An 11,059-nucleotide genomic window follows, 5' to 3' on the forward strand; every position below is an offset into this window, starting at 1 on the left:
CACATTTTGCGGTGCAGTTTAACCAAATTCGGGTATCTTAATAGTCGTGATTCATATCGAGCCCGTCTGGCTATTAGCGCGCGTCTACGATGAGTCTACGATTTTAAAAATAATTTAACATCATTTTTTTATTCCATTTTAATGCATATTTTTTCGTGTGTCGATGGCGGCGGAGTTGGCGTCCACGCTCAAACACCTGCACCTGTGTTTGCTTCTCCCCCTTCCCTCCCTCGTGAAGCTGTGGGGAAGGGAGTGTAAGGAAATCAACGTCGTAAAGCGTTGTCAAGGAGACCAGCGTTCTTTTAGAACAACGACTTCATGGCTTGAAGACACCAAAACAGAAATGGCTAAGAAAGCCCGAATTAGCATCTATAAGGGAAGTAACTCTCTAAAAATGCTTATATAGTTATTTCCCTTACAAACCCGAGCAACGCCGGGTGATACTGCTAGTTTGAATATAAATGTTTTTTAAAAACTAGGAGCTTCCAGTTAAATCATCGAAGTTGTTCCCCTTGGGTCAATTATCTCCTAAGTACCTAATTGTTTTTCATGTTAACCACAAAGCTTGTTTCTGGGTGTCTCTATTTTCTATCTTTTATCTGCTTCAGTCATTTCACTGCGGCCATGCTGGAGCGTCACCTTGACGGGATTTTAGTAAAACAAATCAATTTCGGAGCTTTTTTTTTTTTTGTAAATATCTAGTACTTATAATATCGGTCTCGTTACCGCTCTGATAAGTTACGGGGACGTAAACACACCAACACCAGTTGTCAAGCCGTTATGGGAGAGAGCACAAACACACACATATATATCTCGTGTTTGTGTGGTAAGAAGCTTGCTTCCCTGCCGCATCATGGTCCCAGGTTCAGTACCACTGCATGGCACCTTGGGCAAGTGTCTGCATTTGCCCCCCCCACCACCACCACCACCGCTTGACAATCGGTGCTGGTGTGTTTACGTCCCCGTAACTTAGCGGTCCGGCAAAAGAGATCGATAGAAAAGTGCCAGGCTTATATAAAAAAAAAAGTACTGGGGTCGATACATTTTACAAAAGAACTCTTCAAATGCAGTGCCCCAGAATGGCCGCAGCCTAATGACTGAAACAAGTAAAAGATAAAAGATATATAAATATGTATTAAGGCGGCGAGCTGGCAGAAACGTTAGCACGCCGGGCGAAATGCGTAGCCGTATTTCGTCTGCCGTTACGTTCTGAGTTCAAATTCCACCGAGGTCGACTTTGCCTTTCATCCTTTTGGGGTCGATAAATTAAGTACCAGTTACGCACTGGGGTCGATATAATCGACTTAATCCGTTTGTCTGTCCTTGTTTATCCCCTCTATGTTTAGCCCCTTGTGGGTAGTAAAGAAATGGATATATAAATATGTATATACAACGGGCTTCTTTCAGTTTCCGTCTATCAAATTCACTCATACACGTTGGTTTGCATCAAAATTCAGCTTGTACTTACCATTGGAACACAATGCCTGACTAGTAAGTAGCGCTAACATACACCTGTGCCGGTGGCACATAAAAAGCACCATCCGAACGTGGCCGATGCCTGCGTCGACTTGACTAGCTTCCATGCCGGTGGCACGTTAAAAGCACCAACCGATTGTTGCCGATGCCAGACTCCCCTGGCACCTGTGCAGGTGGCACGTAAAAAGCACCCACTGCACTCGCGGAGTGGTTGGCGTTAGGAAGGGCATCCAGCTGTAGAAACACTGCCAGATTAGACTGGAGCCTGGTGCAGCCCCTGGCTTCCCAGACCCCGGTCGAACTGTCCAACCCATGCTAGCGCGGAAAACGGACGTTAAACAATGATAATGGATGTCTCCATAAAGAGTAATTAGGTTTCTGACACAATTAAAGACTTCAAATTTGTGGAAAGGAATTTAATTAATTAAACCAACTGCAGTACTTGACTGATTCCCTATTATGTTCATGAGTGATATAACTGCCTTTTTGAGACAAACTACCATTGAGAGTGGGTTACAGAGACCCATCAGCAGGGAATGCAATGGTAAGGTCCAATATGAAACTTCTGTGATGAGAAGTGGATGAAGTTGGTAGCTTAAGCAAGAATTTCTTGTACCAGATACCATGAGATATTTAGTTTGCTGATGTCCCTTGACATTGGTTAAATTTGTTGGATTTACACATGTTATCTTGTCGCTTTTAAATGCCCAATTTCCCATGTTTGGATGGGTCAAACAGAACTTGCTGAGGCTGAGATTTTGTATGGCACCCACTACACTCTCGGAGTGATTGGCATTAGGAAGGGCATTCAGCTGTAGAAACTCTACCAGATCAGATTGGAACCTGGTGCGGCCACCTTGTTCGTCAGTCCTCAGTCAAATCATCCAACCCATGCTAGCATGGAAAACAGACATTAAACGAGGATGATGATGTGTGTGTGTGTGTATGTAATCAGGCCTCTTTCAGTTTCTATCAAGCAAATCCACTCACAAGGCTTTAGTTGACCAGGGGCTATAGGAGCAAACTCTTGCTCCAGACATCTTCTCGACCACTCAGCCACACCTGTGCCTATAATTTGTTTATATTTTCAACAAGTCTAGTGGGTGTGGCAAGGGTGGAACTTCACATATCTGAATGTTATTTAATTCTTGAAGCTATTTACTTCTTTACTTTGCCAAAAATAATTGGCATTATGACTTCAATTTTATTATTTTGTTGCCAGCTGATGTTTTAAACATAGAGAAAGAATTAATGTCTAAACACAAAATATATATATATCCACAATAATTAAGAGCTCATTTAAACTTCAACATGTTATTGCATTGCAGTAAATTGAAGTGTGTGTGTATGTGTGTATATATATACATATATATTTATATATACACATACAAACATACACACACATATCCCTGTAAAAAGCAAGGATTTGTAAACATCAAAAAATATATCCACAGTTATTAAAAGCTCAATTAATGACAAGTTATTAAACTCCAATATCTTCTTACATCCTCATTTGCATCATCATTTGACATCTATCATCCATGCTGGCGTCAGCCGGACAGTTTGACAGGATCTGACAGCCTCAAAGACTGTCCCGTGCTCCAGTATTTGTTTTGGCATGATTTCTGTGTTTCAATGCCATTCATTATGCTAACCACCTTACAGCTGACACTGGGTGCATTTTTTTGTGGCACTAGCACTAATGAGGTTACCATCCATACAACACCTGCAAGACTTAGATCCCTTTCAACAACAAATCCAGGTGAAACCAACTTTCATTTATAAATAGAATCAGCAGAAGCAATCTTTTACAGTAACATATTCAGCTGTAAAAACCATGGCAGACAGTGGAATTTGGTGCAGTTCTCTGGCTTGCCAGCTTCTGTCAAACCATCCAACATTTAATGATGATGGTATTGAGGATAATAAGTCAGAAAAGCATAAATCTCACATTTAGTTTGTAATTTGTGTCTCGCAGCTGTTTCGGGGGTGGGTTTTTTTTCTCCCTGTCTTGTAAGATTTTTGGCAACCTTACTTGGCAAGTACCATGGCATGAAAAAAATATATGATCATGAGGTCATGATCTCAATTCCAGAACAAAGCAGCACACTGGGTCCAAGAGCAAGACATTTTTGCTTTATGCTGCCTCAGTCCACTCAGCTGTAAAGAAGCAAACAACTGGGTGATGCTACAGCCCTGCCCCATCCCCCCCCCACACACATGATGGGCTTCTGTCTACCAAATTCACTCAGTGTATTGTATGAAGTGGTTGGCATTAAGTTTGGAAGAGCATCCGTCTGAAGAAACGGTGCCAGAGCTGATGCTGAAGCTCGGTGTGGCCCTGGTGCTTGCTGGACCCTTTGAAACTGTCCAACCCATACCAGCATGAAAAACAGACATTAAATGTTGATGATACTGAAATTAACTTAACCCTTTAGCATTCTGATTACTCTGTCAAATGTAAAGCCTCTTTAATCACATTCATCATCATCATCATCATCATTTAGCGTCCGCTTTCCATGCTAGCATGGGTTGGACGGGTCAACTGGGGTCTGTGAAGCTGGAAGGCTTCGTCAAGCCCAGTCAGATCTGGCAGTGTTTCTACGGCTGGATGCCCTTCCTAACGCCAACCACTCCGCGAGTGTAGTGGGTGTTTTTTACGTGCCACCTGCACAGGTGCCAAACGGAGCTGGCAAACGGCCACGAACGGATGGTGCTTTTTACGTGTTTTTACATTGTTTTAAATTAATTGTACAGCATCTTGTAACTCTGGGATTTTGATGATATCCCTGTTTATTTTTAGAATGACTTTGTAGGGTAGGTGTAAGAGGTCAGAGCTGGCTGGTTTGAGAATAAAACAGGAAAACAATTTTGGCCTGGTATGGCCGGTTTAAACACTAAAGGGTTAAAAACCATGTTTACCAAATCCTCAAGAGTATCACAGCAGGCACATAAAAAGCACCATCCGTTCGTGTCCGTTGCCAGCCTCGCCTTGCCCCCGTGCCGGTGGCACATAAAAAGCACCATCCATTCGTGGCCGTTTGCCAGCTCTGTCTGGCACCTGTGCGGGTGGCACATAAAAAGCACCCACTACACTCACGGAGTGGTTGGCGTTAGGAAGGGCATCCAGCCGTAGAAACACTGCCAGATTTGACTGGGCCTGATGAAGCCTTCTGGCTTCACAGACCCCAGTAGAACCGTCCAACCCATGCTAGCATGGAAAACGGACGCTAAACGATGATGATGATAATGAACCGTTTCAATATTTGATGGTAATTTTTTTTTTTTTCTTTCAGAGAAGTCCGACGTTACATTTAAGGTTAAAAAAGGTAAGGAATAACAAGAAGGTAAAATGGACGAATGATACGGTTGACAATGAGGGCCTGAACCGAAAGAAATCGAAATGTAAGTGAGACCTTCTCTAGAAAACCTAATAGAACCTTTTGATGCCAATGTAATCGAAACAACTTCTGGTTCTTATTTTAGGATGAGAACTTTCTTTTTTTTTAAATTATCTAAATTGAAACCTTTCATCGGTATTTCATCTTAATTTATTTTCAGAACACCAGGCTTCTAATGACAAAAGTTATTTCACTAAATTCTTCCATTATTTTCAAAAGGATTAAACAAGAAGTTAATAACCTAACTTCTTTGCTCATTTGAGTGAATTTGGTAGACAGAGGCCCATCATGTGTGTGTGTGTGTGTATAAGCACATATATATACATATGTATGTGTGTATATATCATCATCGTTGTTTAAAGGCTGCACCAGGCTCCAATCTGATCTGGCAATATTTCTACAGTTGGATGCCCTTCCTAATGCCAACCACTCCAAGAGTGTAGTGGGTGCTTTTTACATGCCACCTGCACAGGACCAGTCAGCCAGCACTCGCATCAACAACACTCGAATGGTGCTTTTAACATGCCACCAGTACAGGTGCCAATCAGACAGTACTGTCATCAGCCATGACATTGACTTCACTTGACTCAACAGGTCTTCGCAAGCACAGTTCATTGCCCAATGATTGAATGGTACTCTTAAATGGGCCAGTCATGCTGCACTGACATAGGCCACGGTTACAATCTCACTTGGCTTGCCGGGTCTTCTTAAGCACAGCATATCTCCAAAGATCTCAGTCACTTGTCATCACATCTGTGAGGCCCAACGTTCGATGGTCATGCTTCACCATGTATGTAGGTATGTAGAACTCTTAGGACTGCCTGCCCGGTTTCCATTACATATAAAGTGACCGAGATGCCAGCATTCACTCTGAACAGTCCCTCACAGGCTTGCTCGTTTACTGATGAGTAGATGGGACCAACATGAAACTAAGTGTTTTGCTTAAGAACACAATACACCACCCAGTCTGGGAATCAATCCCTTAATCTTGCAATCATGAGCGCAACGGCCTTACCACTCAACCATGTGCCTCCAACAGTTGTTTTATGCCATCGTTTAATTCATTGATTCTAAATTCAAATTCCGTTAACCGGTACAACAACCCCTCTTATATTGCCAGTATGAATGATATACGAGGGGGTCGTACCAGGTATGACATGAATACATTCCTTCCAGAAATCCAGACATTTTACCTGAAAGAAATCTAACTTTCAGAAAGTATTTCTTTAAAGATTTCTAATAGCAATTTTCGTTTTCCAATTTCTTGTTAGGCTGTTGTATATATGAAAAGCCTCGTAACTTTGGAGAATCTTCATCTGAAGAAGACAATGATGAATGCGACAGTTGTCATGGCCACAAGAGTCACTGCTACAAAACAAAAGATCCCACTGAATCTGAAATAGAAGGTAACTATGTCATCATCATCATCATCATCGTTTAATGTCTGCTTTCCATGTTGGCATGGGTTGGACAGTTTGACTAAGGACTGGCGAGCCAGATGGCTGCACCAGGCTCCAATGTGATCTGACAGAGTTTCTACGGCTGGATGCCCTTCCTAACGCCAACCACGCCAAGAGAGTAGTGGGTGCTTTTACGTGCCACTGATACAGTAGCCAGTCAGGCGGTACTGGCAACGGCCACGCTCCAATGGTGGTTCTTTACATGCCACCCTGCACAGGAGCCAGTCCAGCCGCACTGGCAACGACCTCGCTCGAATGTTTTTTTCATGTGCCAGTGAGGCGACACTGGTAACGATCATGCTTGAATGGTGCTTTTTACGTGCCACCGGCATGGAAGCTAGTTAGCTGCTCTAGCAAGGATGGTGCTCTTAGCGCTCCACTAGCATGGATGCCAGTCTTCAAATTTGATTTCGATTTCACTTCTTGGCTCAACAGATCTTCGAGAGAAGTGGGGGTTTTTTGGGGGGTTTTTTTACCCCCATTATTCTAAGTCAGTGGTTCGCAATTTTTTTCTCTGAATTGCATTTTCAAAATGGAAATTTGCTTGCAAATCACCACAGGTCCAGAGAGAGAGGGTTAACCCTTTAGCATTTAAACCGGCCATATCCGGCCAAAAGTATTCTGCATGTTTTATGTTCAAACTGGCCAGATCTGGTCTCTCACACCAACCCTACAATATCGTTTTAAAAATTAACAGCTACCTCATCAAAATCTCATAGCTACAAGATAATGCGTGATTAGTTCAAAACAATGTGGATAAAAAGGCATTGATTTTGGCAGAAGAATGCGAACACTAAAGGGTTAAAGGGTGATAACCGTGGATTCGAAGTCAGAATATTATCGTTGATAACACTCTCCTCCAATTTGCAGGCCCAAGTTACTATATATATATTCTTAACACATAAAGCGCAACGGGCCAAGATTGTGGTCGACAGGCCACAATTGTGGTCCAGATAGGTGCAATTAATTTATGGGCGTTTGTAGGGTCCAATGTCACACAAATGCTCCAATATCCCCCAGAATCCAAGAGGACTAATAGTTCAACTAATGACTTTTCAGATGATGTAAAACTTTCCACCATTATATACTAAGAAGATATTTTAACTATTTTGGGTGGGGTTTTTATGTGTGCCTGGTAGTCTCATTTTCATAAAATGTGATCAGCAGCCCATGCTGTTTAAGTGCAAATCCCAAAACTTTATGGGTTGATACTTGGTATAATGCAAAAATATCACAATGATAAAAATCAGTCAATAATTATTTATAATTATTTATATTGGGACTCCTGCATGTTAAAGGCGCATGGCTCAGTGGTTAGAGCGTCGAGCTTACGATCGTGAGGTTGTGAGCTCGAATCCCGGACCGGGCTGCGTGTTGTGTTCTTGAGCAAGACACTTTATTTCACGTTGCTTCAGTTAACTCAGCTGTAGAAATGAGTTGCGACGTCACGAGTGCCAAGCTGTATCGACCTTTGTCTTTCCCTTGGATAACACTGGTGGCGTGGAGAGGGGAGGCTGGTATGCATGGGCGACTGCTGGCCTTCCATAAACAACCTTGCCTGGACTTGTGTCTAGGAGGGTAACTTTCTAGGTGCAATCCCATGGTCATTCATGACCGAAGGAGGTCTTTACCCTTACCTGCATGCAATTACAAGTAATCGATAATAATATTTAAAATTTTGAAATCATATTTACTTTTGGTGTTTGGATATTTTGAAACTGTTTCTAAATCTTTGATTGTCTTTGAGTCATTCCGCCTCACCCGGTTTCCTCTTCTGCCGCACCATTTGGAAACCCCCGTTCTAAGGGTTCAGGAGGAGAAGAGATTGGAAAGTAGAATCCCTGATCAGACATTTTACTATATCCAGTAAATGTTCTCGCAGAGCATTGGAAATGAACGACACAGCTTGTATGGCAGCAGCGACAGTGGAGGCCCAATGGTTAGGGCAGCAGACACGCGGTCGGAGGATCGTGGTTTCAATTCGCAGACCGGGCGTTGTGTGTTTCATCATCATCATCATCATCATCATCGTTTAGCGTCCGCTTTCCATGCTAGCATGGGTTGGACGGTTCAACTGGGGTCTGGGAAGCCAGAAGGCTGCACCAGGCCCAGTCTGATCTGGCAATGTTTCTACGGCTGGATACCCTTCCTAACGCCAACCACTCCATGAGTGTAGTGGGTGCTTTTTATGTGCCACTGGCACAGGTGCCAGACGAGTCTGGCAAACGGTCACGAACGGATGGTGCTTTTTACGTGTTTATTGAGCAAAAACACCTAAAGCTCCACGAGGCTCTGGCAGGGGGTGGTGGCGACCCCCTGTTGTACTCTTTCACCCCAACTTTCTCTCGCTCTTTCTTCCTGTTTCTTGTCCCCTACTTCCTACGCAACCGCTGAGCCTGGATGCGCATTCATCCATCCATCGATGCTCTCGGTGTCAGGAGTTGACCTGCTTTCTCTTCTGCGGGTCTTACGAATAGCAAAGGACCACGTTTCGGACTTTTCCCATCTTTGCAAGCTCTGGGACGAAGACCGTTCGCTCAACAGCAACAGCAGCAGCGACAATCATTTTACAACTAGCATACAATGTCAAAACAAGAACACACACCCACACACCCACAAAGGGCTTCTTTCAGTTTCTGCCTATATAATCCACTCACAAACCTTTGATCAGCCTGGGGTTATAGTCAAAGACCATTCCCAAGATGCCAAACAGTGAGACTGAACCCGGAACAATGTAGTTGGGAAACATGCCTACCCTCAGGGATTTCCAAATTTCTTCAGTTGAGAAATGGTCATTCACTTACCAATGGTTTTTTTTTTTTTGTTTTTTGGGGGCTTTTTTTTTGTCATGAATTAAATACAAAAAAATTAAGGGCTGTGTGGTAAGTAGCTTGTTTACAACCACATGGTTCCGGGTTCAGTCCCGCTGCGTGGCACCTTGGGCATGTGTCTTCAACTATAGCCTTGGGCCGACCAAAGCCTTGTGAGTGGATTTGGTAGACGGAAACTGAAAGAAGCCCGTCGTATATATGTATATATATATATGCGTGAGTGTGTTTGTGTGTGTGTCCCTAGCATTGTTTGACAACCGATGCTGGTGTGTTTATGTCCCCGTTACTTAGCGGTTCGGCAAAAAGAGACCAATAGAATAAGGACTTGGCTTACAAAAGAATAAGTCCCGGGGTCGAGTTGCTTGACTAAAAGGCGGTGCTCCAGCATGGCCGCAGTCAAATGACTGAAACAAGTAAAAGAGTAAAGAGGTTTCTTTTTTTCTGTTTTTTTATTGGTTTTGTTATTTTCTATTTTATGCAATTATATTTTTAATTTTCCGTTATCGTCTCGTACAAATTCTTTTTATGTAATCGTCTTTGAAATTGTATCGCGAGTTTGTAACTCGTTAAATTTAATCTAATTATTTTTATTTATTTATTTATTTATTTATTCATTTTTTTTTTTTTTTGTCGTGACTTCGATTTCTAGGATCCAAGTCTCCCCCAGGAAAAAATTGTTCACACAAGGATAATCGCAATAAAGATGGCAAGGATAATAATGATAACAATAACTATGAAGCTGGAGGAAAGTCTCTGACATAGGAAAATTATTTTTATCATCCTTTTTTTGGGTTTTAATCCTACATGCAAGAGGAGAGTACTCAAAAACTACTCTCTCTTTCTCGCTCTCGCTCTGTCTCTCTCTCTCTCTTTCTCTTCATATTCTCTTAAACAATTATCTTTTTTCCTATTTTGGTTAACTTAAAGAACCAAAATATTGCTATGAAAAAAAACAACAACAAAAAAAAACAAAAAATGTCTGAATCCTTTTTGTAAATTACGTCTGTAGTTTTTTTTTTTTTTTTTTTTTGACTTGTGATTGCAATGTTGCCATTAAATTAATTTTCATGCATTTCTGGTCAAAAGTATTTGGAGTTTGTTTTTTCCTTCTCTCCGTTCCGTTCCAGCCCCTTTTTTTTCCCCGAAAGCCATCAGTTCAGTTTAACCTTTTAGCATTCACATTTATTCTGTCAAGCGTAACGCTTATTTATAACCGATTTAAGATACATTATTATGTTTATGTTTAGAATGACATTGTAGGGTAGGTGTGAGAAGCCAGATCTGGCCAGGTTGAATGTTTGGGCCAGATGTAGCCGGATTAGATGTTCAAGGGTTAATCCTTTAGCATTCAGATTATTCTGTCAAATGTAATGTGGCGTATATATATATATATTCATATTTATCATCATCATCACTTAACGTCCGCTTTCCATGCTGGCATGGGTTAGACAACTTGACTGGAGCTGGTAAGGCCAGAAACTGCACCAGATTCTACGGGGTGTCCACAAATTCTGGGTACAAGGGGATTAACACATGCTTTAAGAAATTATTTCTTATATTTAATTCTTTATGTTATGACTTTATTTACTCCATGTACCCACATGGGGATTAACACATACTTTAAGAAATTATTTCTTATATTTAATTATTTATGTTATGACTTTATTTACTCCATGTACCCAGACTTTGTGGACACCCTGTATAGTATGTTGTTTTGAATTAATCCTGCATTATCTCAGCTTTGAAATTTTGATGGTGTAATTCTGTATTTTTTGTAGAATAGGTGTGAGAGGCTGGATCTGGCCTGTTTGTAATGAAGTGGGTAGAATATTCAGGCTAGGGAGTTAACAGGACAAATTTTGAAAATTAAAATAGTAAGATATAATTTGAT

General features: G+C 41.7%; 1 protein-coding gene across 1 annotated transcript in view; it reads left to right on the forward strand.

The window, feature by feature from the left end:
- Positions 1-10,135, forward strand: part of LOC115223270 (E3 ubiquitin-protein ligase PPP1R11) — a 14,528-nt gene extending 4,393 nt beyond the window's left edge. Inside the window, exons 2-4 of the mRNA XM_029793775.2 lie at positions 4,773-4,881; positions 6,149-6,283; positions 9,818-10,135. Of these exons, the coding sequence (XP_029649635.1) occupies positions 4,773-4,881; positions 6,149-6,283; positions 9,818-9,930 (357 nt within the window). The 3' untranslated portion in view covers positions 9,931-10,135. The remainder of the gene's footprint in view (positions 1-4,772; positions 4,882-6,148; positions 6,284-9,817) is intronic.
- The last annotated feature ends 924 nt before the right edge of the window (positions 10,136-11,059 follow it).

This window comes from Octopus sinensis, linkage group LG22, assembly GCF_006345805.1.
Source record: "Octopus sinensis linkage group LG22, ASM634580v1, whole genome shotgun sequence".
In the NCBI taxonomy this organism is placed as follows: domain Eukaryota; kingdom Metazoa; phylum Mollusca; class Cephalopoda; order Octopoda; family Octopodidae; genus Octopus; species Octopus sinensis.